At 46.4% G+C, this 26,124-nt stretch overlaps 1 protein-coding gene and 1 long non-coding RNA gene across 2 annotated transcripts; one reads left to right on the top strand and one right to left on the bottom strand.

Moving 5' to 3' along the window:
• On the top strand, window positions 1-25,136 carry LOC115349282. The gene is made up of 3 exons (XR_003926044.2): window positions 1-60; window positions 22,371-22,454; window positions 24,900-25,136. It is a non-coding gene; the product is annotated as an uncharacterized LOC115349282 (long non-coding RNA).
• Window positions 19-1,978, bottom strand: NKX2-8 (NK2 homeobox 8). The gene is made up of 2 exons (XM_030033308.2): window positions 1,652-1,978; window positions 19-572 (listed from the first exon to the last, which is right to left on the bottom strand). The coding sequence occupies exons 1-2, from the start codon at window positions 1,815-1,817 to the stop codon at window positions 19-21; spliced, it is 720 nt and encodes a 239-aa protein (XP_029889168.1). The 5' UTR covers window positions 1,818-1,978.
• Window positions 25,137-26,124: the final 988 nt, after the last annotated feature.

Genomic DNA, 26,124 nt, shown 5'->3' with positions numbered 1-26,124 from the left:
GCGGGCGAAGCGCCGCCGTCACCATCCCCAGGAGACGACGGCGGGGTGCGCTAAGTGCTGGTAAGCGGCGGGGAAGACGCCGAGGGCGGCGGCGGAGGCGGGCGGGCAGGCCCGGTAGCCCTGCAGGGCGAGGGCGGCCTGGGCGCTGCAGCCGGCCAGGGCGCAGCCCAGCTTGGGGCGGGCGGCGGGCGGCGGGGGGCTGGCGGGGCAGCCGCGGCAGGGCTCGCCGTCCCGCACCAGCACCGGCACCACCACCCGGCGCAGCAGGGCGGGCGGGCGCGGCGGGGGGCTGCCGGGGCCCTCGCTCCGCGCCCGCTTCATCTTGTAGCGGTGGTTTTGGAACCAGATCTTCACCTGGGTGGGGGTGAGGCTGAGCAGCCGGGCCAGCTGCTCCCGCTCCGGCGCCGAGAGGTACCGCTGCTGCCGGAACCGCCGCTCCAGCTCCAGCGTCTGCGCCTTGGAGAAGAGCACCCGCCGCTTCTTCTTCTTCTCCTCGGCCTCCGAGCCGCGGGCGGGGAGCGACCTTTGGGTGGAGTCGGGCAAGCTCGGCTCCGGGCCGCTCTCGTCGGAAGCTGGGGACAGCGAGGGGGTTAGAGAGAGGGGGCGGCCGGCGCCGGGGCGCGGGGCAGGCACCTAGCAGGCGGCCGGCCGTCGGCAGCCGAATCGCCTCCCGCGGGGAGAGCCCCGCCTGTTTACCGGGCCGGATTAAGCCCAACGGTCAACAGGAGACGCGAGCTAAGCCCCCGAAGACGTTAAACCTAACCCACGGGACGGGGCGGGCTCTCCCCCTGCGGGGGAGCGGCTCTGCCCCGGCGTCAATCCCCGCACGGGCACGGCCGCTTCGCCGCGCACAGCCCGCGGGTCTGCGGGCTGGCAGCGGTCGTGCTCGCTCGGTGCTAAAACGGAGTGCCGGGCCGCCCAGTCCTTCGTTACTGGTTTTCTCCAGCCGCTCCGTTACCGTGATATTTAACGTATCCCGACGGGGTCCCCGCACCCGTCCGAAGGACGGTCTCCCCCCACGCACACGCAGGTACACATTAAACGCCGTATCTCTGCGGCGCGATTTCTGTGCGTGAGGTGAGAGCAACGTGCTACATAGGAGGGTCTGTGAGCCGGAGCCGGCTCTCCGCGGTGGCAGACGCGGGGATTTAGGCGCGGGCGCCCGGGGCGCGCTCCGCGGCAGCGCGGGGAGACGAGGCGCTGGGGCTGGGCTTAGCTTGCCTCTGCTGTACGTGGGGTGACCCGAAACCCTGCCAGCACAAAAAGGCAGGATTACTTGCAACAGTGAAACGGGAGGGGAAAAAAAAAAAAAAAAAAAAAAAAAAGAATCCGCGAAGCGAGCTTAAACGATAAGCGCAGAGAGACGGGCGGATACAGCCTGAGGCTTTGCTTTCTGCCATACCTGGGAACATGCACCGACCTACGAAAAAAAAAGGAATCTTTTCTTTCTTAAGCTCGTGGCCGGGATGTTCCTGCTGTTTCATTGTTGCAATTCAGTAACATTCTCTAAAATTCCCAGCCTGGATCCCCCCGATCCTGTAGGCTACACACGCTGGCGATTCGCTTCTTCGCATCTTCCCCAAAGGAAGGGGAGAAACAAATAAAAGATAGCTGTGCGGAGATGGCCAGTTCCTGTCCGTTTCATACTCACAGGGATAGTGATTTCTGTCTGTTTCTATCCACCCTCGGTACGGCGAGCCGGTGTAGTTCTCCGCTGAGTGGTGATGGTCAGAGGCTTGCTTTATGCTATTAGCATCCTGCTCTGGTAAATCCAAAATGCTCCTCACTGTAAAACTGATCCTGCCAGATGTGGCCATCGTAGGCTGTGCACACACACACCCCACAAAAAAAAAAATATTGCCCCAAAGCCCCGAACCCCCTTCCTTAAAAGCTGCGAGGAAAGGACTGTGCCCAGTTACTGGGGAATCTCTCGGCTCAAGAGGACCTTCCCTTCCATCGCCACCTAACCCCAAATATTAGTGTCGTTTACAGAGGTGTCCTGTTTATATAAACAGTCCTCCCCACTGCAAACACTGCCTGCTTTCAAACCGTCCCTGTCTATAGGATGCTAAGTACCTGAATTAGTCAAGTGCTAAAGCCCTAATGGGAGTAGGTGTAACCCCCCCCTCCCGCCACCCCCATGAGAGAATAACCCGTTACCTCCCAAAGACAGCAGGAAACAGGCTTCATCATTACATATTCTGTCTGATTAGCCAAAAGTGGGGACAGATAATGGTAATTGTTAGCAGTGAATAACATCTTGGGTGGCATGTGGATGACCAACAACCACCCCCCTCCATCCGCCACCAAAGCCACCAGCGTCCCTTCTATCCGCAGACAAAGTGAATCCTCCCAGGACATCCGCAGAGCCTGCCGAGAGCCCCCTCCTCGCTTCTCCCTCTTCATTCCCCCCCCCCCCCTTTAAACCTGGAAGGAATTTAAGTCGTTATTTGTTTTATTTCCCCGGGCTGTTTGCCGTGCTACCTCCAATTCTCCCGCTTGTCATTGGCAGGTTTCCTACCCTCAACGGGGGATTTTTCACACCTCGGCTGAGCTTTCGGCGGGGAAGGCTGGCGGGTGTGCGCCTGGAGGGGATGGGATCTCCGGCGGGTGGGGGGGGGGGGGGGGTGCCTCTCCTGGGCATGGTGGATGGAAGGTGCACCTTTCTCTCGGGAAGGGTGACGGCCCGAGCTTGGCTGGGGAAATGCGGGGAGCCCGACGCGCTCGGCCCATGTGCAAGAGTCGGGAGATTAATTTTTTTTTTTTTAGCAGCATTTTGCATTGTACTAACGCAAGGAGTATCCCCTCGGGCGGTATGTGTGAGGGACTGAAACGATTCCAGCTGGGAGAGAGGGAGAAAAGATCAAACACGGCGCGTTTATTTATCCGCCCGTCTCCCGGCCCCGCCGAGCGCCGCTTCATCTGCCGAAAGCAGCGGCGGACAAACCCGGAGCCCCGGCCCCCCCCCCCACCGGGAGGAGGGGTGCGGACACCGGCCGGGCACGGCCCGGGGCTGGTCACGGCCCGGGGAGGCCCGGCGGCGGCTCCGCGGTCCCCTCCGTGGGACAAGAGCCTCCTGGCAGCCTTTCACCAGGCGGCCCCGTCCCCCCGCGAAGCTGCGGGAGGGCTTTGCCCAGCCCCGGTGGCCGCCGAGGACTTACAAAAAAATACGGTATCGAGACACGAAGCCCGATGAGCCGTTGAAACGCAAAACCGCAGTGGCAGGGCTCGCTCCTCAGCCGCAGGGCAGGGGCAGAAGTGACCGAGGGGCGCGATTAGCCTGTTCCACGCGGGTCGCGCGGCGTGTGTCAAGCCGTGGGGGCCGCAGAGGGAGGGGGCGGGACACGGTGCCCTCCCGCATGCCGCAGCGCCCGTCCCCGTCGCTTCCCGCCCGTTTCGCGGGAGGGACCCGGCGCCCGTCTAGAGAACGAGCGGGAGGCCAGTCCGGCTGGATGGAGGGAAGCCTGGAGGGAAGGGGACACCCAACCTCTCCCCAGCAGATCCGCTTCCCCTTGAAAGCCGGCCAAAGCGCACACAGCACGGCCCCGTCGGGCAAACGGCGTGAAAGCCTAGGATGACGCACGGAGCGCCTGGAAATAGAAACCCAGATACCCAGGGAGACAGTCTGCTAGCCGGCCGCTTTGTTGGTTCAAATTTCCCTGTCCAAACAGACATCTATAAGCTATTGTGTATAGATTATATTTATCCATCCCTGCTCTCGCCCCCCAGCCCCGCTCGCCGCCTGCCCCCGGCCGCCGCCGCCACTCCACGCCCCGCTCCGGGTGCCCCTCCTGGAAGCAGTGACACTTCGCGGGGAAAATGTCAACAGAGCAATAACGACAAGGGAGAGGCGAGATTTACATCGGCGAGATTTGTGGGCGAGATGAACGGGGCACAAGGCTCCATTTGGCCAACTTCCCGCATATTTCTTCGGGACTGGACAGGCTCCATATAAACGATTCCCAGGCCGTGATTACTGCAGCCACCTATCAAGCGTGCCTGGTGACAGTAGTTATCTTCCCGGCTCCAAGCACAGCCTCCCAGCCGTCCTGGGTGGTCGGAGCGCGGGGAGCACAAATACATGCCAACTGCTAGGCCGTGAACAAAAGGGAAATGTAGCCCTATGTCCCGGACCTGTTGGAAGCATTTGTTCCAGTCAAGATTTTGCATTTGTTCAGATCGGGAATAATAGGTGATTGACGCCTTCCCACAATGTGCTTTAACTCTCTGGGATAAATCGGAGCTTGTTCCTTGTTGTCATGGTTTTCAATAGGGTTCAATGGGATTGAACCACTATCGACTCTGCTTTACGTCTCCGGCAGCCCCGGCCATACAAATTTATTAGTTATGTCTTTTTAAATGAGATTAAATTGAAACGACGTGGCCGTCCTCGGTGGAGCGGCTCCTCCCGCGGCCGCCCTGGTCCCCGGCCCCCGGCCGCCCGTGTCACCGCCGGGGCAGCCCGCGGCCGGCGGGAGGTGGGCGCCGGCCCGGCCCCCCCCCGCCCCGCCAGGTACGGCCGCGCTCACCTGCCCGCCCGGCGGGCCCCGGCCCGGCCCGGCCCGGCCGGCGGCACCGCTGCTGCCCTGCGCTCCCGGACTCCCCCGGTATTAAAGAAGGCCGAGAGGTGCTTATTAATAACTTGACCCCGCAGGCAAACATTTGCTGAATGCCTGGGCTGGAGCGGCGTTTCGGGGGGGCGGCCAGGGGAGGGGGCGGCGGCCGGGGTTCAGAGAGGCACGAACTTATACAGGATCCGAGGTGGTTCTCAAGAGCAGTTTGCCAAGGACACTCTAAAGAAAGTGCAAAAACTTTGCCAGGAAAAAAAGTCAGGATGAGAGAAAGAGAGTCTACTTCAGTGACCTCTCTTAGCCTTTTAATCTATTTAACATCCTAAGCCCACACTGATGTGTAGAAATAAGTAAATGGTACTCCTCAAGCCTTAAGAGCTCTTCAGCATCAAATATTTGCACTTACTCTTAGAGTTTTTCTCAAATAGCGCGAGGCACATTCTCCTTGGACGAGCCGAGCTGTCTAAATATACCTACGCATTGTTATCTGCGGGAAATAGTTCGCTTCAAAGGGCGAACGTAATAACCTGAAATGTTTCATCTCTTGTTTTGCTTGGGACCGACTTGGAGACTTTTCAGCTCTGGCTGCCCGGCCTCATTTCGGGGTTTGCCGGTTCAGGTTTCACCCTCTCCCGCGCCACTTGGGCGTTGGGGCCGGGGCAGCGCTCTCCCCCACGGCACCCAGGCCCCGCCGTCCCCCTGGGGACGGCATCCTTTGACCCGGGGGGGTTTGCCGCTCACCCCTCTGCACAGGCCGCCCTGCCGTCCCGCGGTGGCCCCGGACGACCGGTAGCCCCGGGGCCGCACCCAGAGCCGCCTCTTTCCCGGCGGCACCCGCGGGGATGGGACGGGGCAGGCGTTTCTCCGGGGGTGCTACACGTAAGCGGCAGCGCCCACGCGTGTGCTCCACGAGCCCGTCGCCGTGGGCCCACGGGGTGAGACCACGTCCGTCTCCGTGGGCCCGAAGGGGATGGCTGCGTGTGCCCGGCCGCCCCGTCCCTTCCGCTAAATCCACAGAAACACTTCGGGGGCCCCGGCGCGTTTAAATGAATTTTCACGCTTCCAAAGGGGTAAAGAAAAAAAACCGACCACATTTAAAATTAAAAACGTTTGTTTCCAGGCTGTTCGCCGCAGACCGTGCTTGGTTGCAGCCCATGTGAAACAGGGCAGGAAAATGAGGAGCAGGGGAAACCGGCCGTGTGCCCGCAGCGGCCAGAGCCGGGCGAAGGGGGGGGGGGTGGCCCTAGTCCTCCGTGGGGATGCCCCCCACCCGCAGCCACCTGTGGAGGTAACACCCTGCAGCGCGGAGTCGGCTGCTCGCACCCCGGCAAACCGGGGTCTGGGACGGAGACGACGGGGCCTCCAGCCCGAGTTGTGGCCCGGCCCTTTTGGGATATCCCGGGGCTGGGTCGGACCGTCCCGTCGGGGCTCCCGCCGCCCTCTTGCCCCGCTGCCCTCCTCACCGGCCCCCGCCGGGGAACTCGGGCTGTTAAAAACACCTCCGACCACCTGAGAAAATAGCGGCTTATTCTCCCTCTTTTTTTTTTTTTTTTTTTTGAATGGGTTCATTTATTGTGCTCAGTGGAGGATTGCAAAGCAGATTGACCAAATCGATGTACGTGGGATGCCGAAATCGAGCATTTTCCTGAAATGGTTGGTTGTGTCTACACCTCGAGAGGAGGAAAAAAAATAAAATAAAAATTTACATCAATAGAAGTGGCCGTCTGGCTCTGGTTGATGTAGTCCCGGCTTTAAGGATGGACTCTCCACAGGGCTGAGCCATATGAGCGTGGGGCAACGCTAAGAGCCAGGAGAAGCCCTCTTGCTGGGAGGCTTCCAGGCTGTGTTGCGGACTGGATGTGGTTGCCGTGTTAGATTAAATCCCTGGGATAAAAGCTATGGGGACAACACACCTTGCCAGGCTGACACCCACGGGTTGGTTGATGATTTGGGAACGGGCACAGAAAATGAGTGACTTCGCAAACATCACAAAAAAGCCCATACCAGAGCTGGCAAATGAACCCCCTGACCGAGAGCTTCCTTTCTCTAGAATACTGGATTTTAGTAATTTAATCTGTATACAACAGACCTGCGAGGGCGTTAAACTCAGTACTTTGACTTTACCGAAAAGAAAACCTGACCTCACAGAATTCAACGTGAATTTTAGAAGTGATTTTAAAACAGGCACTATCCCACCTTTCTATAAAAACAAATAACCCTCTACTTCATTTTTCCAATAATGAACATTTCCATAACTTTACACACTTTTCCTTCATCATCTCCTGAAAATAGTATCCTTACCTCTCAACAACTTTGTCTTTTTGCTTTGCGACTGGTGTTCATTATGGTACATTTTCTAATTAGGGCAATGTTGTGGAAGGAGTGTCATGTTTCCTATAAAAAGGATTGGTTTCTATATATTTCTGTATGTTGTATTTGTCTCTCTTTCCCGGTAGAATAATGTCATTTGCTTTTAGCTTTAGCTTTTCCCACTTCCTAATACTTCCTAACAATCTACATCTTTTTCTGCGGCTCCTTTATTTCTTCTTTTCATGAGTATTCCCCAATCTAAGTACATACATACATTGACTTTAACCTGTTAAGAAGCTCAACAAAGTTAAACTCCTTTCTTTCATGGCTAATTTTGAAGGTTCTTATTCTCTGGTGTGCTAACTTCCATTCCACCCCAATCGTGACTCCCTCTGCTATCAGTCTTCTTTTGGTTTTACAGAGTTCATAAATTAAATAGTAATTATTAAATCTGATACGTGCAAAGCATGCTATCCAAGGCTTACACTTTCTCTGAAACCCTCAATTTTCTCTTCTGCATTTAAACAAGAGACTTTACTCCTTGGAACAGGGATTACCCACACCAGCGGAGGATTCGGGATGGAGCTTTTCATTTGCTCTGTGTGATCATCCTGGAGGAATTATTTTGCAAATTGACTGCAAGCAAAGCAGCAAGGAACAAGCCCTCCCTGCTCTCTAAGTTGGTTTGGGACAACCTTGTGCAGAGCCGAACTGGCGTGGATGTGAGCAGGGCTGCCCAGCTGCCTGGGCTTTCCTTCCCTTGGGCTCCTTGGAGCTCAGCTCTCAGGAAAGGCTGAGGGGATGGGGCTTTCGCTTCCCTGTCAGCACGCTCCCCTTGGGCAAGCGGGGCACAGCCACTGGGGTTACCTGGGTCATGGAACTGCAGCAGTCATTCTGTCACCAGCTGGCTGGAGTACTGGCTCTGTACCTACCACCACTGCAATGCCATTCCCCCCCACTTGCCCCATTTTCATCCCACACTCTCAGCCTGCGTGGGATGTACGGGGGGGCAGGAGCAGGTTCCAGCTGAAGGGCAAACTGCAGCCAGGACAGGCCGTGCTCTCGGGCCTGGATTCAGCTGCTGTAGCTGGGGTGTGGGGGCCCTTCCCCTCCCTGTTGTAACACATCTGTGCGAGATGCTCAAGGGTTTAGGTGGTATGTCTGGAGCCCAGAGGGCAGCCAGTAGCACCGATGACCTTGAAAAGCGGATGCTCTCAGGCAAAGGCAGTGACCGTGCTGCAGACATAGCTAGTATTTAGGCATCTAACCACCCTTTACTTCAGTGGGAATTAGGTGCCTAAAGCCCCTTGACAGCCTGGCCCCAAAACTGAAGTGAGTGGTGCTAGGAAAACGGGGTGAATGGTAAGACAAAAATAAAGTCCTTAAACAGTTGTTGAGAAACTGCAATAGAAGACAGGCATCATCTGACTTCTGAGGGAAGCTGTCCTGTTCACCAACACCATCACCTTCAACAGACCTTGACAAAGACAAAAGGCATTTTGTGTTTTGGACAGTTTACAACAGTATATATTGGATTTCAATGTTTAATTGTTTGTCCTGCACTGTAAGATATCAATTACATCTTTAAGTAGTCATTACATTCTGATAAATATCCTCTATTGGTTAAATTCTATTGAATTCTGATGCATAACCTCTATCAGAATTAAATTGGTAGCCAAAATGGCAGACTTTTAAAAGGTCCTTTCATCATTTTCATAAGGCATTATTTTCTTCCTCTATGCCATGCCAAGTCACCAAGAGGCAGCAGTGCACACTGACTGACTGGCCATCACATGCTGGCGAGCAGGCTGCTGCCAAGCCAAATATTTGTTTCCTGTTAGTGAGCCAGTAAGTTGGGCTTTTTCTCAAGCCATTAGGTTTCACAAACCTCCTGTGATCATAATTGGTTTTGAGAATTCTGATCATCTATCAAATTTGGTTGAGGCTTTTTTTTTTTTTCAGATGGCAGGCACAAAATAAGATTGTGTGAGCCTTGCACTTTGAGAAATGGGGCTAAAAAGGCACTTGTAGCTCCCAACAGAAAATGTTAAGGAAAAGGTGTCTTGTGGCTGTTTCCAGAACTGAAAGATTTGTCTCTGATACTGCAGGTAAAAAGACATGAGCACAGAAAGTCAACTTTAAAATTGCAGTCCTTAGTTTCTTGCCGCTCTTGGTCTGAATTCTCCTTTCATTTACACACTGTTGACTACAGCTGCCTTTAAAATGTTGAGTAAAGTAACTCTGCTGACTTCAAGAGCATTCAGCTGGGTGAAGCAGTACTGGCTCTGGCATGCCACACAATAAGTGACAGAGAGGCTTTGGCTGTACAAGAAGTTGCCACGAGGGAGTTTACAAGGGAGTCACTTCCAGTCCATAGCAATAAAACTGGCTTTTATGTTTGACTGTACATGGGCCAAAGCCCTGATCCAAATGTTCCCATTTCCACATGTAATTAAAAATCTGCATCTGAAGGTTTCAGTTTTGCTCTGACTCAATATTGAGCTGCTATTTTGCTCCTGCAAATGTATGTTGTAAAGAAGGCTGTTCCAGTTTTGTGCAGCAAGAAGCTATAGTTTATTTTCACATACAACAAACTTCCAAACTAAGAAGCAGCAAACTACACACATCTAACTTTATATATTTTATACATAAAAGTGCATACACACAATCTTGATGCTCACTATTTAACATAATAATGGTCTTTAAACCCCGCAGTAGATGATTGATCTCCTTTTCTTCCTCGGTGTCTGCCTCCACAGCTCTCTTCTGGTTTTCTTCACTTCTCTCAACCCGTGATTTAGCTCTTTTTGCCCTCATTTTTCCCTCTCCATGGTTTCCATTTTAAAGCTTAGTTGCAGTCATTTTCTGACAGTAACATCAAGTACTGGACATACTCTATTATCAGAGGTTACATTAAGAAGCCAGGAGAATGTGTGGCAATTTCTCAATCCTGCTGCAGTTTCTTAAATGCCATTAATAATGAAAACTGAACAGCTAAGCTTTCAAAGATCCCCAAACAACCCCAGACTGGAATATCTGGTTATGAGACAATAGCTGAAAGTGTGTTTTCAGATATGACTTACTTTAAGCTTGTGGTCAGAGAGTCTGGTAAAGTCACTGGGCCTCATTCTGCTGTCATATTATACATTTGTAGCCCCAAAGGGCAATGAGGACTCCAATGAGGCAGATATAGTTTGGGTCAGATGTAGAAATTTAGTCATTTATTTGAAACAGACGAAAATCAGTTTATGCAGCTACTTTTACATATAGTGAGAATATAAATGTCTCCCCAAGTTATTTTCTCAAAGGTTCTTTTGCACAGTAATTATCAAAGTCCAACTTTAGTAAGACGGCAACAAGGTCTGAAGGAGCATGTGTTAGATGAGAATGGAGGAAGATCTGAAACCTCATTTTGGTTCTGCCACTCTCATCCCACATGCTTCCTTGATCTATTTCTTTGCCTATAAAATGGAGTCAGATTCTATTAAATCAGCTATCTCATACAACTGCTGTGGTTGTACATGGTGTGACTGGTGAGTAACCGTATAGTGCATTAACCATATAAAATGTCAAAGATTCTAAATAAGCACTCGTCTGAGATTGTGGGCACAGGTATTTCATGAAAGTGATCATGCTTCGTTCTGGACTTGTGTGTGTGTGCCGTGCTTTTGTTCACCGAAGCTATTTAAATGGCCACAGTTCTTAAGGCAGAGAAGTTACGAATCATGTATAGAAACAGCTGCCACAAGAACGTTTCAAAAGAAAAGTTATTTGGGGGTTTTACTCCCCTGCAGACCCAGTGACATCATATTAAGTAACAGCTTCCAAAACGTGACTGCTGAAGCTCCCGTAAAAGATCCAGGAGCGATTTCTCATAAAGTTTTCAGCCAGGCAGTAACACTGTTAAGAAAGCAAAGAGTAATTTTTACTGACGGGCAGCAATTAACAACGTAGGAAAGTCCAATTTGCTTTCACACCACTTCAGTCCTGCTTGTCGGCGCGCTGCTCTCCCAGCGCAGCTCCACGCCGGCGCTCAGCTGCTGAGCACACGACCGCTGCCTTGTGAGAAGTTAACATTTATGAATACTCACAGACATACTTTTTGTTTTTTTTTTTTTTTTACTTTGAGTGGACTTGTGTGATGATTTAGAGCCATGTACTCCCCTTGAGGTTACTGTGGGCAGGGGCGGTGTGCGCTGGAGAGCAGTTTGAATCCCTGCGGATGCAGAAGCAGGGCAGAGTCTGTATCTACCTCTTGTTCTACAAAAACAGCCAGTAAATCCCCCGGCGGGCTTCTCAGAGAAGGAGCTGGCTCAGGCATCAGACAAATCCTGAACACACAAGCTACGTGAAAAAAGGAGGACCGAAAGCCAAGGGGTGGAAGAACGCACAATAACTGATAGTGAACAAATGACTGCTGACCCTCCCCATCTCTGCCCTCCTTTTCAAGCTGATCTCAGAGGAAGGTTGTACATCAGCTGTTTTCTTAGGAGTCTTCAGTCAGCTCCACACATACAGTTTTAAACTCAGCTGAATCATCTTATAATTTCTTCACCGATTGGTTGTGTGCTGACATCCTTCCTAGATTAAAATACTTGGAATTAATATCTCTGACCATCTTGTCTGTGATAATCTCTCAGCTTTTCGCAGGACAAATGCTAACCACTTTAAACACCTGGTGGTCAGTTCTGTTAGATTCAGAGCAGTTTACTTTTTGGGTACTGCAGCTAAGTGAGAACGCTCACTGAAATTCTCAAAGTTATGATATTCCCCAAATCAGGTTTGAGAATATCCCTTCCTGCCTCTGGTCTTGGGCACTGGATGAATATAAAAACCAGTTCCAAGATTTCCTCCCTCATATTGCAGTGCTTAAGCCTACTGACAGGAAGGAAGAACAGTGGATGATTAATTTTAAAACAAAACATTCCTGCCAGCCCTCTGCAGCTAAATGGAAGTTGTGGTGACTGAGGCATTTATGGAGAATATTTCAAAGTGAGATATATTTATCCCATGACAACACTCTATTACCATGACATTTTGTGGTATACCTTTAATAATGAGTAACCTTTGTATAATAGTTTTCATATGATGGAATTTGTTACATCAGTGAAACAAAGCTACTTTACTATTTCTGGAGCAGACACATTCCAATCTTTTTTTTTTTTTCTTCTTTTTTTTTATAATACGCTTTCCTGCCCTGTTCCTCATCTAGTCAGTGAAAACATCCATTGATTAACAATACAGTTAAAATTCCAGCTCACATAATCATCTGTATTATGCCCGACATCAAACAGATTTACAGAACTTCTTAAAGTAATGATTAATAGTACTGGCTTTAGAAGGCTGACTTCTCTGAGTTCTGATCTGTTGCATTGATTTAGTAGGCATTTAAGGTTAAAGAGTCAGCATAAGATTGCACAATCCATATTTAACTTGATAAATATTTTAAGTTTCTTTACAGCAGCAGCTGGTTTTATTCTTTTAATCAAAGAAGTGTCTTGTAAAGCTATTCTGCACTTTGGTCCATAACAAGTGTTTACTTTAGGGTAGGAAGAAGTTCGTCTGTGCTCACATAGTTACATTACGCATGTTATCCTGCTGTACTGAGGGAGGAATTACATTTGCAAATAGAAAATAAAAATGGAATGACAGAGGGGAAAAAGCAAACACTGTTTGTAGTGCCTTATCTCGCAGACACATCCAAAATACTGAAGAGAAACGATTGAAAAAGGGCTGTTGTTAGGAATGAATCTTCAGAAATCCCAGTGATTTGCATCCAGCTCATGGCCGACGAGCACAACTGTGTCTCGCGTTTGGACTTTAACCGCAGGGAAGGTAGCAGTGCCGGTACTGACAGGAGGCAGCAGGGCCACGTGCACAATGGCTGAAAGAGCGACCACCCAAAGTGACGCATTTCAGTATTGAAGATGCACGGAGACCTGTATCAGTTGACCTCAGCCTGTGACCAGCGGAGTAAAGAGTCAGTAGCTCAGAAAGGTAACTTGGGCTCTGCTTTTCAATGGCTTTGTAAATCAGCATAAGCACCTTATAACGAATGCAAAACTTTCTTGGTAACCAAGTGCAACTGAGATGGGATTGGGAGGCTGGGGGGTTCCTAGGAGCAAACCTCTAGCAGCATGCAGAGTCCCAGCTGCTCTTTTTGTACAGTACTGTCTGAAATGCCACACATCAAACAAGCCAGAGAGCTAGGAAATATTGCAGTGCTCAGTTGAAAAGTGTATATGTGCATCTTCTGATTGCTTGGGTCACCAAAATCAGGAGTCTCAGAATCTGCCATCAGGAGTCTTGAAATAGAGATGGAAAAACAGGGCAGAAGTCTTATTTGTACAGTGGCAGCAAGACAGTAAGAACATGTGTTTTAACACCCACAAAAGCAGATACTTAAGCTTCCCTGGACCTAAAAAGGTATTTTGTGCCACTGTGTGCTTCCAGGCTACTTTTTCACACTCTAAATAAGCATTCAGCTTGGGATGCAGAGAAAAAATAATGCTTCACTTAAATAATGTTACAGTTTATTGTGTTTTTTGGTCCTCAGAGGGTTTTAATTTGTTTGGATGTGACAGCTGTATTGCAGCTGGAGGCAGAATACTCTCTGTCTTTCTTTAGTGTCAATGGCAACATTTTTAGAAATTTCCTGTACTGCCTTATTTGGCTCTTTTATTTCTTCCAGCTTTTATTTTATGTAATTAATCTTTGTATGCAGAGTGTTTAAGTTTGTGTTCTTCCTGCCTCATTTTTGATCCTCATATGCTCTGTTTGGTGTTTCACTTGTGCAGTAACCGCTACAGCAACATTTTCCCTTTTCCTCTTTCAGATCCAGAAACTCAGGGTCCAGAATTTGCCTATGACTAGCATTTGAATTGCACGTTACATTTTGGGTACCACACCTAGTGAAGGGGGGCCTGGCTTGCTGCATCCTCAGGTTATTCTTCTGCATCTCCAGTCCAATCATTTGAGTTACACTAGCTGTAAACCATAGTAGTGCAAAACACAATCAGAGCCTGGATTTTTAGTCCGTTGTGAAGATGTAACGCTCACTGGCCAGCATGATGTCTAGTAGATTTTATTAGCATAAGGTAATTGCATTTATGCAAGGCATCTATGCCAATTCAAACACACCAAAAATTAATATTGACTAATAAGCTGTCAATACTCTTTTAAATAAAGTTAGTGTCTTCTCTTCAAAACAAAACACCCCCTCCTCCCCTGAAACAATAAAGAGAAATAAAGTACAGATAGACCTATGAAAGCCAGGGAGCATTGATTTTGGTTTATATAAAACTAGATTCAGTGTGTATGTGTATGTCTATAGCCCCACTGACTTCGTGGAGCTGCACTGATTTAAACCAGTTAAGTTGCTGGCTCTAGATATTTTATTCCTTCATTTATTGCCTTACCATGCCAGGCTTACAGAACAGACAGGAGAAATGAAGGCTTACAACACTTGAAAATGAGCTGAAATTTTGCAGTGCTGGTTAAGTGTTTAACTGCTCATCAAGGTTAACAATGTGTTTAGTGTGCACACATGAGGGAAATCTTAAACAAGTGGATTTACAGAGACAAGCTTTTGCTAGATTGAGAGTATAAAGGTCTATAGCTACAAGTTGGAAGATAATTGCTTGGAAATATTGCTATAAAAATAAACCATAAACCTCCATGACCAGCTTCAGATAGTGTCATGGGAACAGGCTGCATGCCAAGAAACAGCAGGGAAGGTAAGAGCTAACGCTCACTCCTCTGCGTCCAGCAGCACTCCAGCACGGACTGTCCACTCCCAGCCCGGCTGGATGCCCAAGTCAGGCTCGTCTGGCCAGAAAATTGCATCATACAAGTGGGAATAACAGAGAAGAGAATCAAGCGCCACAGCATCTAGACTCTACAGCATCTTAGAGGAAGGATTGTGCTAAATAGAGTTTCCATCCTCAGTTCAGAAAACTCCCTTGCTTCCTCTTTATATTTTTTCTTTTTCTCTTCTTCCCTTAGGTGTCATATATTAACTATCCCATGGCATGACAGCTGGCACACAGCGCCAGGTTACAGCTCCTGTAGTCTGCAATAATGCACAGCCATAAACTTTTATTGAAAAATCTGCCATGTTTGTCCGTTCCTACAGAGCAGTTTAAAGATACACTTGCCATTAAAACAGTATAAAGGCACTTGAGATGGCAAAGGCAGAGTTTGTATTGGCATTTTGGGCACCAAACCGGGAATAACAACATACTGAAGACTGCAGTCTGGGCACAGCCTGTAGCAGTTTACCTCTGGAGTGCATTGGCAGTAGGTTATCACCCTTCAACCAGTGGAAAGGACTGTGCCAGGGCTCCTGCTTTTTTCCTACCATCTTCTTGGTCTTTCCAAATTACTCACCATCCCTTTTCTCTGAGAAAACAGTCAACAGCAAGTAAGCAGCATGGTTTCTGTGTCTGTAGGTTTGAACTTCTTTTGCTTGCTAGGTCTTTGCCTGGGACATAATCTGAGACATATTTTAGCCTATTAAAAAAGAATCACTATAATTAGCATTCAGTATCAGTATTTTAGAGGAGTTACACAGTTCAAAATTATATATTTATATCAGAAATAATATATTGCCCTCACTGTAATCTTTGTTTAAGGTCACCATACAAGCAAATATTTTCAAGTATTTTCAACATGTTTTTTTTTCAGGTATAACACAAAAAAACATACTATACTGTTGCCCCTAATCATGAGCTAATTATAATCATATTAGAATGGACAATGTGGCTTCTAAGGTCCTTTTGGGAAATTATATCCTGCAAACACAAAAGCTAGAAATGAACCTTTTTTGAAAGCTGAGTTTCTTTTATGTTGATATGATGTCAGTACTTGGGGCTTTAAAGGAAAAAAATCAGATTACTATAGATCTGTGAGACTCACCCACCCTACAAAGGCCTCATCCCTTTGCTCTGACAATATAAAATGCATTTCTAGGGCATCTGCATTGTGTTTGTATCCACTTTAACTTACTTTGATGTTCATTGGCAAAGCGAGGCCCTTAGTTTAAATAACAATCTGCACGTCTATCTTTTACAGTAATACAGTATCACATTTCAGCCTTGAAGAATAAGCATTGTTCAGGGAGCTCAAACTAAAAGGTAGTGGAGAATCAGAAATATTGGCTGAGCCCTAAATGCCATGAAAGACAGTGATTTTTTATGGGAATCTACTGTTTTAGGAAGGAAAAATTTGGCTGAGGTTTTCCTGCAACTTGGCCATTTGATCCTGTTCAGAAAGATAGAAAGACAAACTGAGCTGACAGGTGATTTTAAGGCCTCTAAAACCATGTGTTGAGAAAAAAAATCAACTCTTGTTAGGTCTGCTGGCTTGAACCTACAGAAGCAACATTAAATCCTTCAGGGAATGAAGCTCACTGACAGTCCTCTGATACTCAGTCCCATAGCAGGTGGGATGAGGGAGATCAGTCCAGTCTGATGGTGATTCAAAACTAAACAGTACATTTTTGAGTTCTTCAGTAAAATGAGTTGATGGAAACGGTTCTTTTCCTGGCAACTGGAGGATTAATGGCCCAGTGAAAGCTGGAGCCGGTAGTATGTATGCCACTGACTAATCTCCTTTACCAGAAGTTAGTAAGGAGGTGAGAAAACGAGGGCTTGTGGAAATGCATTTAGGTTTTTATTGTACAAGTTCTCTGCATAGGTATTATGTTGCCTTCTCTAGGGTAGGCCAGCTGGCATAAACAGTAAAAAAATCACCTAGATGTTAGAGGCTTATATATGGGACAAGTAAGCTGCTGGGACCTGGTCATGCGAACAGTCGCTTTTCACCCTTCCTGCATTTCTTTCTTTGTAACAACCTGAAATATTTCATGGCAGCATGAAGACAACAACAGAGAAAGGGAATCCTAGCAATGCTTATTTTTAAAGTGTCTTTCCTTCCCACACAAGGTCCTTTAAGACTGGCAAGTAAAAAGCTCTTGTCAACCTTCCACTCTATTTATTTCTATGGCTCCACAATGTGCTCTCCCTCCTTGCATCCTTCTGCAGCCGCTGCTGGCCCTTTGTTGTCTGGAGACTCACTAGGATTCTAACATTTTACCTAAATTGTTCGGTGGAAAAATATCAGAATATTTCATTTCATCAGCTTGAAGTGCTTTGCTTCTCTATGGTTGAAGCACTTCAATACAGCTGTAATATTATGACTTTAGCAAAATAACAAAATACCCTAAACTGCAAGTGCTGAAGTCAATGCAAAAAGATTGAAGCTTGCTGTGGGTGTCTTTTTGATATTTTCATGTCATGAGCAATTTTGATTTTTTATTCTGATTCTAAGCAAGAGGAAAATTTTCTTTTTTTTTTTTTTTTGGGGGGGGGGGGGGGGGGGGGAGTTCCCCTAAAAGTTTGAAACAGAAATTCCAAATTTGGTTCTGTTCTAATAAAAATAGTTATTGTCCAACCACTGTTTGCTCATACCAAAAATATGCTTCCAGAAATTCTCCCAGAATTTAGTCTTTTGATTAAAATTGGCCATAATATGACACATAGATTGACAGGTTCCTGTAAGAGAACTGCTCTACACAGAGCAGCTGAGATTTACTTTTGATTTTAAATATTGTGGAAATTTGCATTTGTCTTTGCCTGACCACACTTCTCTTGGGCTTAAAACAGTGCTTAAAACTGAAGCCGTTCAACAAAATTAATGCTAAGGTAGCTGGATAGCTAAAGTTTTGTCCAGTCTCCCCGTGTCAGCATGAGATTCAAACACACGTGGCCGCCCCCCCACATTAGGGTGCCACGTGCTCCTCTCCCATCCCAGCTGGTCAGACGATCCCCAAACCACAGGAAACCTCCGGGCTTCACTGCAGCCACAGCTTTGCCCAGAGCTCCCCACCCACAGCACACCATGAAAATGGGCTTTCCCTTTTGTTTTAGCCCTGTCCCCATCATGCTGTCCAACTCCCTGTTGCCCGTGTGTGTCAGCCTGCCAGACCCCCTCTTCTCCCAAGCCCTGTGTAGGGCCATGCAGCGGCAGGTTGGGTAACTTTGGGTAAGCCGTGAAGTCCGTGCCTGGCACCTAAAAGGTCTCTGCCATTAACAGAAAGAATATAGAGCTCAAAAGCATGTGCAGGAGCCAAAACTAGCCCCATTCAGTGATATAACTTCTACCCCAGAAGGGTGTAGATGTTGCAATCGACTCACGTGAAATTATCTTCCTGCTAACTGGCAAGGCAACTCACGTCATCCCAGCAGTCCATAAACTGCTTCAGAACCAGAGCAGAGGTTTAATTTGGGTTTTTGTCCTCAAATGAGCAAAGCTATGTAGATGAGTCACACAGGCCACCAGGCTTGTCCCACAGCCCAGAAAAAGCTGGACTTACACTCCCAACCTTTTCTAGACTCTTCTCTCTGGAAAAAAAAATGAAATTACTGCAATAAATGACTAGTAATTGAAAAGAACTTACTATCTGAAGCTGAGTGGTTGACTGCAGCTCATCAGGCTTCAGAGAGGTGAAAAACCCTTTTGTGGGTGAGTGAAAAACAGTGTATGTTTTTCCTCAGTTGGTTCCCCCTCTTCTAATTTCATCATGACTCAATTCAAAAAACACTATATAAAATAAAATGCTTTAAAACCTTAACTGCAGTTATAGCTTCTATGGAAGCAACACTACTTTAAAATAAATTGGACCGCATTTATCTTTCTTTGATTTCTGTCTACCTCAAGTCACTTTTCACATCTGAAAAAGCATGTATATGATCAAAACACAAGCAATTCTGAAGTCAATCTGGGAATACTTAGAAATGTTGTAACTATTTTGCTTCCTAGGAATAATTTTAGCAAGCCTAGGAACTCTTGCTGTTGTTGACTGCAATGTGTCTTCTTGGCCTTTCAAGGTCACAGAAGTAAATGTCAAAGGGATATTGTGAATTTCTGCGACTCAACAGCCATTCCATTCTCTGTAACCGAGATTTTCAACCTAGCAGACTGGGGTCAAGGGAGTCAATGTAGCCAAAGATCTGTCCTGATTTCTGTGAGGTAATTCATGAACTTTGGAAGAGGAATCAGCTGAAGAGTCAGGTACAGAGATAAAGAGGGAAATCTTTGTGTTGTGGAGACAGATCATCGCTTCAAAATCTTACTATGTCCAAAACCAGCCAAAGGTACTGCACAGGTGAAAGAACTACTAAATATGAAAGCCTCAGTAGAAAAATAATGGAGAGGTCCTTAGTTCTGCTCATGTCTTAATGAAATCAGTTTAAAGCCATAAAACTCCCTCACTGATGCCAGAACATCCAGCGGGGAAAAAACCTGGAGGGTGAGGAGGGTGAATAAAGGCACAAAGATATCCTGAAGAAGGACTTCTGAAATACCAACTCCAACTGACATATGTATTATGTCAGCTTCACTTTCTTACATGGGCAGAAAGCCCCCGCTGCCAGCAAGAGTACCATGCTCTGAACGTGCAAAAGAAATGGAGGTTCCTGGAAAGAAGCAGGAGATATTGAACTCTGGGCATCAGGGAGGGAAAGCAATGCAGAATGCAACCTGCATTATAATGTTTATTTATTTAAAAACTACCCCTAGCAGGAGTTTCTAAATGATAACTAAATTACACATATATACACTTTCTGTTCTTGAAGAGGCAAAAAGAATTTCTGACTTTAATTTTTTAAAAATATTTTTCTCTCAATATTTCTAGTTTTTTTCCTGGGGCAGAAAAAGGTTAAAAAAGTTTTTTTCAGTATCCTCAACATTTCCAAAAATCTCTAGTTTTGCATGTTGGCTGGTACCACCAATAACCGTGGTTCAGCTTGGGATCTCAAGCAAATACAAGCTGGAAAAGTTACCCATGGCCAAGACAGGCCCCCAAAAGATCTGCTACTTCCACTGCCTGCAAATGGAGGACCTCTCCTCCTGCCGGGGGAATCCAGGTCCGAAACGTGGATACAGGTCCCGTGTGCCAGGTGCTCCTGGGTCCAGCACTTCCGAGGCTGAGCAGATCCACCAAGGAGCTGGTGCATAGATGACCAGCCTGTGCATCGTACATTCAGGACATTGTGAATACATCAGGCTTGTTCCATGTGCATAAGCCAACGGCACAGCAAAGATGCACTTTGTCTCCAGACACCCTATGCATGGTCTGCGCTGTTAATGCACCCATGTGAGCTGTCCAGGGCTTCCAAACATCTGGAAACTCCAACTAAGTGGCTAAATTCCTTTTCCATCTGGAGATCATTTACACACAACATTCATGCTAGCTGTCGTGCTGTTCTCTTATCTCTTGAATGACAGGCAGGAATGAGGAAGGCAAGAGGCATTATTTATATTCATTACTTTTGTTTATATTCCACATAAACAGAATCTTTTAAGTTACTGAAACTCAGGATTTCTGCGGAGCTGCAGGACAGACCTTCCCACAGGAGGGAAACACCTCCTCTGCTCTGCTTTCTCTGCTCACGATAACTCCGATTTTTAAGCTGAACACCTCACCCCCAGAGCACCTGTGTAGGCAAGTGGACATGCAGTAAATGTGATGTCTTCGCCTCATTTTTTTTTGCCTCGCTCTCATTGCAGGAGAGCGCGTGAAGCCTTCTGGCCTTCGTAGTGTCACAGCGAAGGGGGGGCTCTGAGGACAGCACAGGAGCAATTCTATGTCAGCAGATTGCGGGGACAACTCGTTGCGCCCCGTTCAGCTCTGCCCAGTTTCAAAGCCCGCAGCTGCGCCGTGAGCAGAAAACCGAGCGACGCCAAGGAGTCCTCAGTTCGTATCAGAGCGAGGGTTGCTACAAGGCTCCCTCACAAGCCAGCGCCTCCGGCTCCGGCAAAACCATCGTGTGTCGGCCAGGTGATTCGGTAACCTTGAGAGGGTGTTTGGCAGAAGACGCTGCCGCAGCCAAGCCCTGCCCGAGCTGGCCTGGCCGCAGGCTGGAAGCAGTACGCAGGTATCTACCCCCCTCTAGAGGTAAAAGCCTGAAGCAGCTGTTTCATGAGCAGAAGCCCTTGGCTCTTTCCGAGCAGCTGCAGCGGTCCAGGCTCTCGCGGCTGCCACACCACTGACATAGCTGATGCCTTAGGTTGTAGTTCTTGCTGCGGAGATTGAATGCTCCCATCTTCAGTGTTTCCCATCTGTAGAAAGCCTGTATGCTCCTGTAAAGTGGGTACAAACCCACCGGCGGGTCAGTGGGATTGTAAATTACAGACCTCTGCTCAAGTGTAAGAAACTGTAAACTGTAAAAAGGCAGTTTTTACAGACAACCCAGGTTTCTAACTCAGTGTTCACTGCACAGAAAAAAAAAATCCCACCACAAATAGTGGAGGTTTTATATATTTCTTAATATTTTGCCACCTTTGTTTCGGTCTAAATCATATAGCCATTGCCCTTATCTGAAGGGGGCAAGCCCTCAACAAATGCAGCACACACACAGATAAATATATGTGCGGAGCCCCTATATCTGAGCTGCTCTGAGCTCTACCCTCCCAAATAGAATCAGCGTCTCACAGGCACCCTGGGGTGACACAGAAAACCTGCAGTTATCACAATTCCTATGCACAGACATGTCAGATTTACCAGTACGGACGTGGAAATATGTTGCATGACTGTTGCAGACCCACCTGAAGGTGGTGGGCTGGAAAATATTAGAAAGACAAGAAACTGTAAGATATTTTACTCTATAAGGTACCTTCCCTAAAAGAGGTGGAATAATGCAATGCAAAAAATCACATTATTGTGTTAAAACTGATTTGTCAGAAAGACACCACAGTGTTGAATTTAAGCTTTTGAGGTTTTATTTTTTCAGAAGATTCTGCTGCTGCAGCCCTTAAGTCCCCTGAAGTCAACGTGAGTTTTGCTGTTGATTTCTGTTCAGAATAGGATGGGAGAAAATAAATAAGCATAGTTACAATGTTAAGGCATGAAATTAATCTGGAGGACATAGACAGGGGTGTCGTGATTGGAAGGACAGAAAGGCCTTGAAAAAAGGTGTTTCATCTGTAAATTTGATTCTCAAAGTGCAGGTATGCAATCACAAATGTACAAGTGTACGGTTCATTTGAATGGCTTCTGATGCAAGTTTTCAGTTATATATTGCCCTGACAATGCAGGAATTCATTATGGACATATAATCGAAGTGTGTAGGTCTATGAGCATGGGTGACAGGACCTTATTCTCCCTATTTTCACGGGGGTCAGAAAGTTTGAAATGAGTGGGGAGAAGGTACTAAACTTCTGGTATGTGTCCCATTTTTTAATTCCCTTTTTTTCCAAGGTCATAGAATCACAGGCTAGTTGCGGTTGGAAGGCACCTCTGGAAGTCGTGTAGTTCAAAACTAGGCCAACCCTACTCCTCAAGGTAGGGTCAGCTACAGCAAGTTGCTCAGGGCTGTGTTCCTTTGGGTTTTGGATATCTCCATTGTGAAGAATCCACAGTCTCTCCAGGCAACCTGTTCCCTTTTTTGACTACACTCACAGTAATTTTTTTTTCTTCCATTTAAATAGAATTTCCTGCATTTCAACTGTTGCAGTGCAAAGATGAAACAGAGGATGCTGATGTCGCTTTTACCACTACAAGACATTTGTGAGGTAAAAGACTGCAAAGAAAAAAGTGTATCCAGAGGAGGGGGAGGATTTGACATACAGCTGATCATCACATGTCTGTCTCTTCTGTGTTAGCACTGTATATATCAAATAAGAGTCCTTCATGGTGCTATTTTTCCACAAGTTGTCTGTAAATGCTCACAGCTAACTCTGTAAATCCTTCTTATGTGGTAAATTATGGTTATTATTAACTACAAGACGTCTGGAAAGAGGGCTGCTAACCCAAAGATTGCTCAAGATCTGGAGAGTATTCTGAGTACATGTTGTCACATGAGCTCTCTCTTCCCGCATTCCTCCACACACAGCTATTTTGGGCCACTGCTGAAGACATGATACTTTGGGGTGGTTGGACTTTTGGTCTAATGCAGAATTCTTCTTCCTCATGCTTTTAAAAGCTCCAGTAAGGGTAGCACCAATGATTCAGTGTACTGGAAACCAGGAAACCATGAAGCCCATTAAAACACAACTGGAACCAAGAGGGGAAGAAGGAGCCCATCATGTGTCCCAACAAAGCCAACTCTGAAGGAAGAAAAGAGCACATAAAGGCATGGCGTGCCAGCCTAGGCAGTCTAAAGTAAGAGTGTTTCTGCAATAGCTTTAGGCAAGCTGTGTTTGCAGAGTGCCTAGATCACTGAGGTCATGGTTACAGCCTGTAAATGCTGTTAAATCGCCATTAAAACTCAGCTTTCCTGGGGAAGGTTTATTTTGCTGTTTTACTTCCGACTGGAATTTAATTCCTTGTTAATCTCTGGGTTTTAAACACAGTGAGTCTTGTTTTATCAGTGCTCTGCAAGAACGTCACTAGGTGAGCGCCTCTGGATTACTCCCTCCAAATTCCTGGTCTAAGTTTTCCCAACAGTCCAGGAAGAGATGCTCCTAGGCTTTGAATCACACTTCTTGTGGGAAAATGTGAACACTGACACAAATCCCAGAGAAAAGGTGCAAAATCTCTCAACTGACTTCAGTAGGCTTGGTGAGCTCTCTGGGATTACTCGTTCTGGCAAATACTGTGTGCCTACCTATCAAATTTCTGTGCTTTTATTTCAGAAAACCTCAGAAACTTGGGTAACAAGAGTGACTGCTCTATCATCTATTAATAGGGAATTCTCAGTTTGCTGCTTAAGGCTGAGCCACATTTGTAACATCTATCTCATATTCACCATTAAAAGAAATTTCAGCTAGACTTGGAGCCAAATAATTCAGTGGCTTTGTCAACATCTATTACTCAAGTGTAGGAAGAGGAAAGAAATTCGTTTTGATTAGGTCAATCCAAAGGAGTATTTCTATGCCCCATTTAGTAGTGTATTTCTTCTGTAATGGAGAATAAATTGAGTCTTTTCCTAGAGTATTTTTCCAGAGAAGAGATTAAACTAGGTACAAGTTCATGGTCTGATTGGGGGTATGGAATTCCAGACTGGCCTCAAAATTTTATTTTATATGCAGATGCTGGGGGGGCTCTCCAGAAAGAAAAAGAGAAGAAAAAAGTATTTTCTGCAAGTTACTTCAGAAAATGTGTTCCAAATACACCTGCAGGCCTTCATTAATATGAATGACATAGGAAAACATTCACACTTACACATATACCCACCATTAAGACTTTCACACGGAAAGCTTGAGTGCTCAGTTCCAAAAGGAAAAACAAGAACTTTAATTGATTATGACTTGTGGTGCTAGTTTAGCCAAAGGCAAAGTTGTACTTGGGCAGGAAACAGACTGCACAAAAACACACTTTTTCCAAGCTGATCACATGTTCCAATCAGGAAATTCACTTGGTATTTGGTAAAAAACGCTACGGTTTCTATGGATCTTCAGAGGAAGGCTGAGTCAAAAAGCAGTTATGTCCTGCTTATGCAGAGTCCTCTCCATCAACAAGTTCTTCCTCACTGCATCTTTTACAAATCACGTTCTACAAAATGTTAAATAAATTTATATATGTGTGTGTGTGTCCATATTAAAAAAACCCAACAACTTTGTAAAAAAGGAACAAGAAAACAGTCAGAGAGTAAATTATTTTGTCTTAATAGTGTAAACCCCCAATTTACTTCTAAAAGGTCAGATTGCATTAAGTAAGAAAAGAAATGTTTCTTACAAAATTAATCTAATTTGAATTTCCATCCAGATGAAACATGATTTGTAAAAACAAAATTCTGTTGCTAGGGGCCTATTGCAGACAATCCTGCCTTCGCTTACAGCAAGGCAATGCTCTGGCTTCTTCTCTTGCACCGGTTCTATGTTGTTCTGACCCCACCAGACTTGCAGGTATAAATAACATTTTACAGCTGTGTGAGTACAGCTGACATTCATTGAAGGCAGTGGAAGCAGAGCAAACTTGAACTTGCAGCATAGATTAGAATTTCAAAGCAAAATTCTTCTTGGTGTCCTTTTATAGTGGGCTAGATCCTTGCTGTAATTCACCCTTTTGCTCTTTAGGACTGAGTCCATCACGGCTGATCCCTCATGTCTGCAACTTCAAACCCCGTGAGATGCAGCATAGGCCTGGCTCCAGCCACGTCTAACTCACACACCTGCCTGGTTGAACAGTAAAAGAATGTGAGCAGGAACATACCATCTTTGTTTTACATGACGCATTCCTAGGGTGCATGGTGACTAAAGAGTTATCTGTGCAGACACACAAGAGTTTAATGAGTTTCAGAAGGAAGGTGAATTTATTTTAGGTGCATTAACACTGTTTTATGAATAAAGTGGTTAGAAAAGCCAATGCAAACAGTGTGTGATGCTTTTATAAATCTAGCCTGTAATTGTTAACATATGAAGCACACTTATTTTACTGCAACTTGAATTGCACAGTAAAAGCTTGATTCATGAAGGCATTATGCAATAATTAAGTGGGTTTTCTGTGAACTTAACCAATAAAAAAGTGCAGAAAGGATATGTCTGAAAGTTTCACTGGTCACTAAAAGTGCAGAAGCTGGCAACACACAGGTGTTCCTGCGGTATCAGCCCGTGCCTGCTTGCAGCAGGGAAGGGGGGGAAGAAGTGTTTTAGACTTAACCTTACACACTGCTACATGTAGTTATGGTGCTTCAGGCAAATTAGGGCAAATGTTGTAAGTATCAGGCTTTGCCCTAAAATATTAATGTGACAAAGGGAACCTGTGGCATGAGCCCTCTTTTGTCACTTTCTGTATATGTAAATACATTGTCTTCATCAAAAAGTATCTCTTGGTAGATTGGCCACAATACCTTACATAGGTGTTGGAAGCACTAAAATATAACAGAGTTAGAAGTATCTGCATTGTGCCAAGCTTGGATATTTTTTTCCTAAGAAATAACTAATCCAATATTGTTAGTTCTGTAATTCTGTTAAGCCACTTAATCAAAGATCCAATTCTGGCTCTATAACTAAAAGACATTTAAATAATTATAACTGTGGGTGAGGGGCGGGGGAGATATGTGAAACCACCTTACTCTTTGGACCTGCAAGGTAAAGTAAATCCCATCATAATTCAATTAGTCAATAAGTCATAAATAAACTGTCTCCTTGTACCTGTCAATCTCCTCTCTCTAATGCTGGGAAGAAGGATGGAAGAATTTCCAGCTCTTTGCTGCAAAAGCCCTGCACATATCAACAAGCATGTCCTAACACCTAACACATCGTCACTTGCAGCTGGAGTGTGCTAAGAGCACTCGTACGC

Source organism: Aquila chrysaetos, chromosome 2 (genome assembly GCF_900496995.4).
Source record: "Aquila chrysaetos chrysaetos chromosome 2, bAquChr1.4, whole genome shotgun sequence".
Classification (NCBI taxonomy): domain Eukaryota; kingdom Metazoa; phylum Chordata; class Aves; order Accipitriformes; family Accipitridae; genus Aquila; species Aquila chrysaetos.
This window is presented reverse-complemented; position numbering and strand designations above follow the sequence as displayed.

Coding starts and splice junctions, on each gene's coding strand:
- NKX2-8 (XM_030033308.2), bottom strand. CDS start 1,817: ATGGCCACATCTGGCAGGATCAGTTTTACAGTGAGGAGCATTTTGGAT. Junction 573..1,651: donor AGACAGAAATCACTATCCCT/GTGAGTATGAAA, acceptor CGCTGTCCCCAG/CTTCCGACGAGAGCGGCCCG.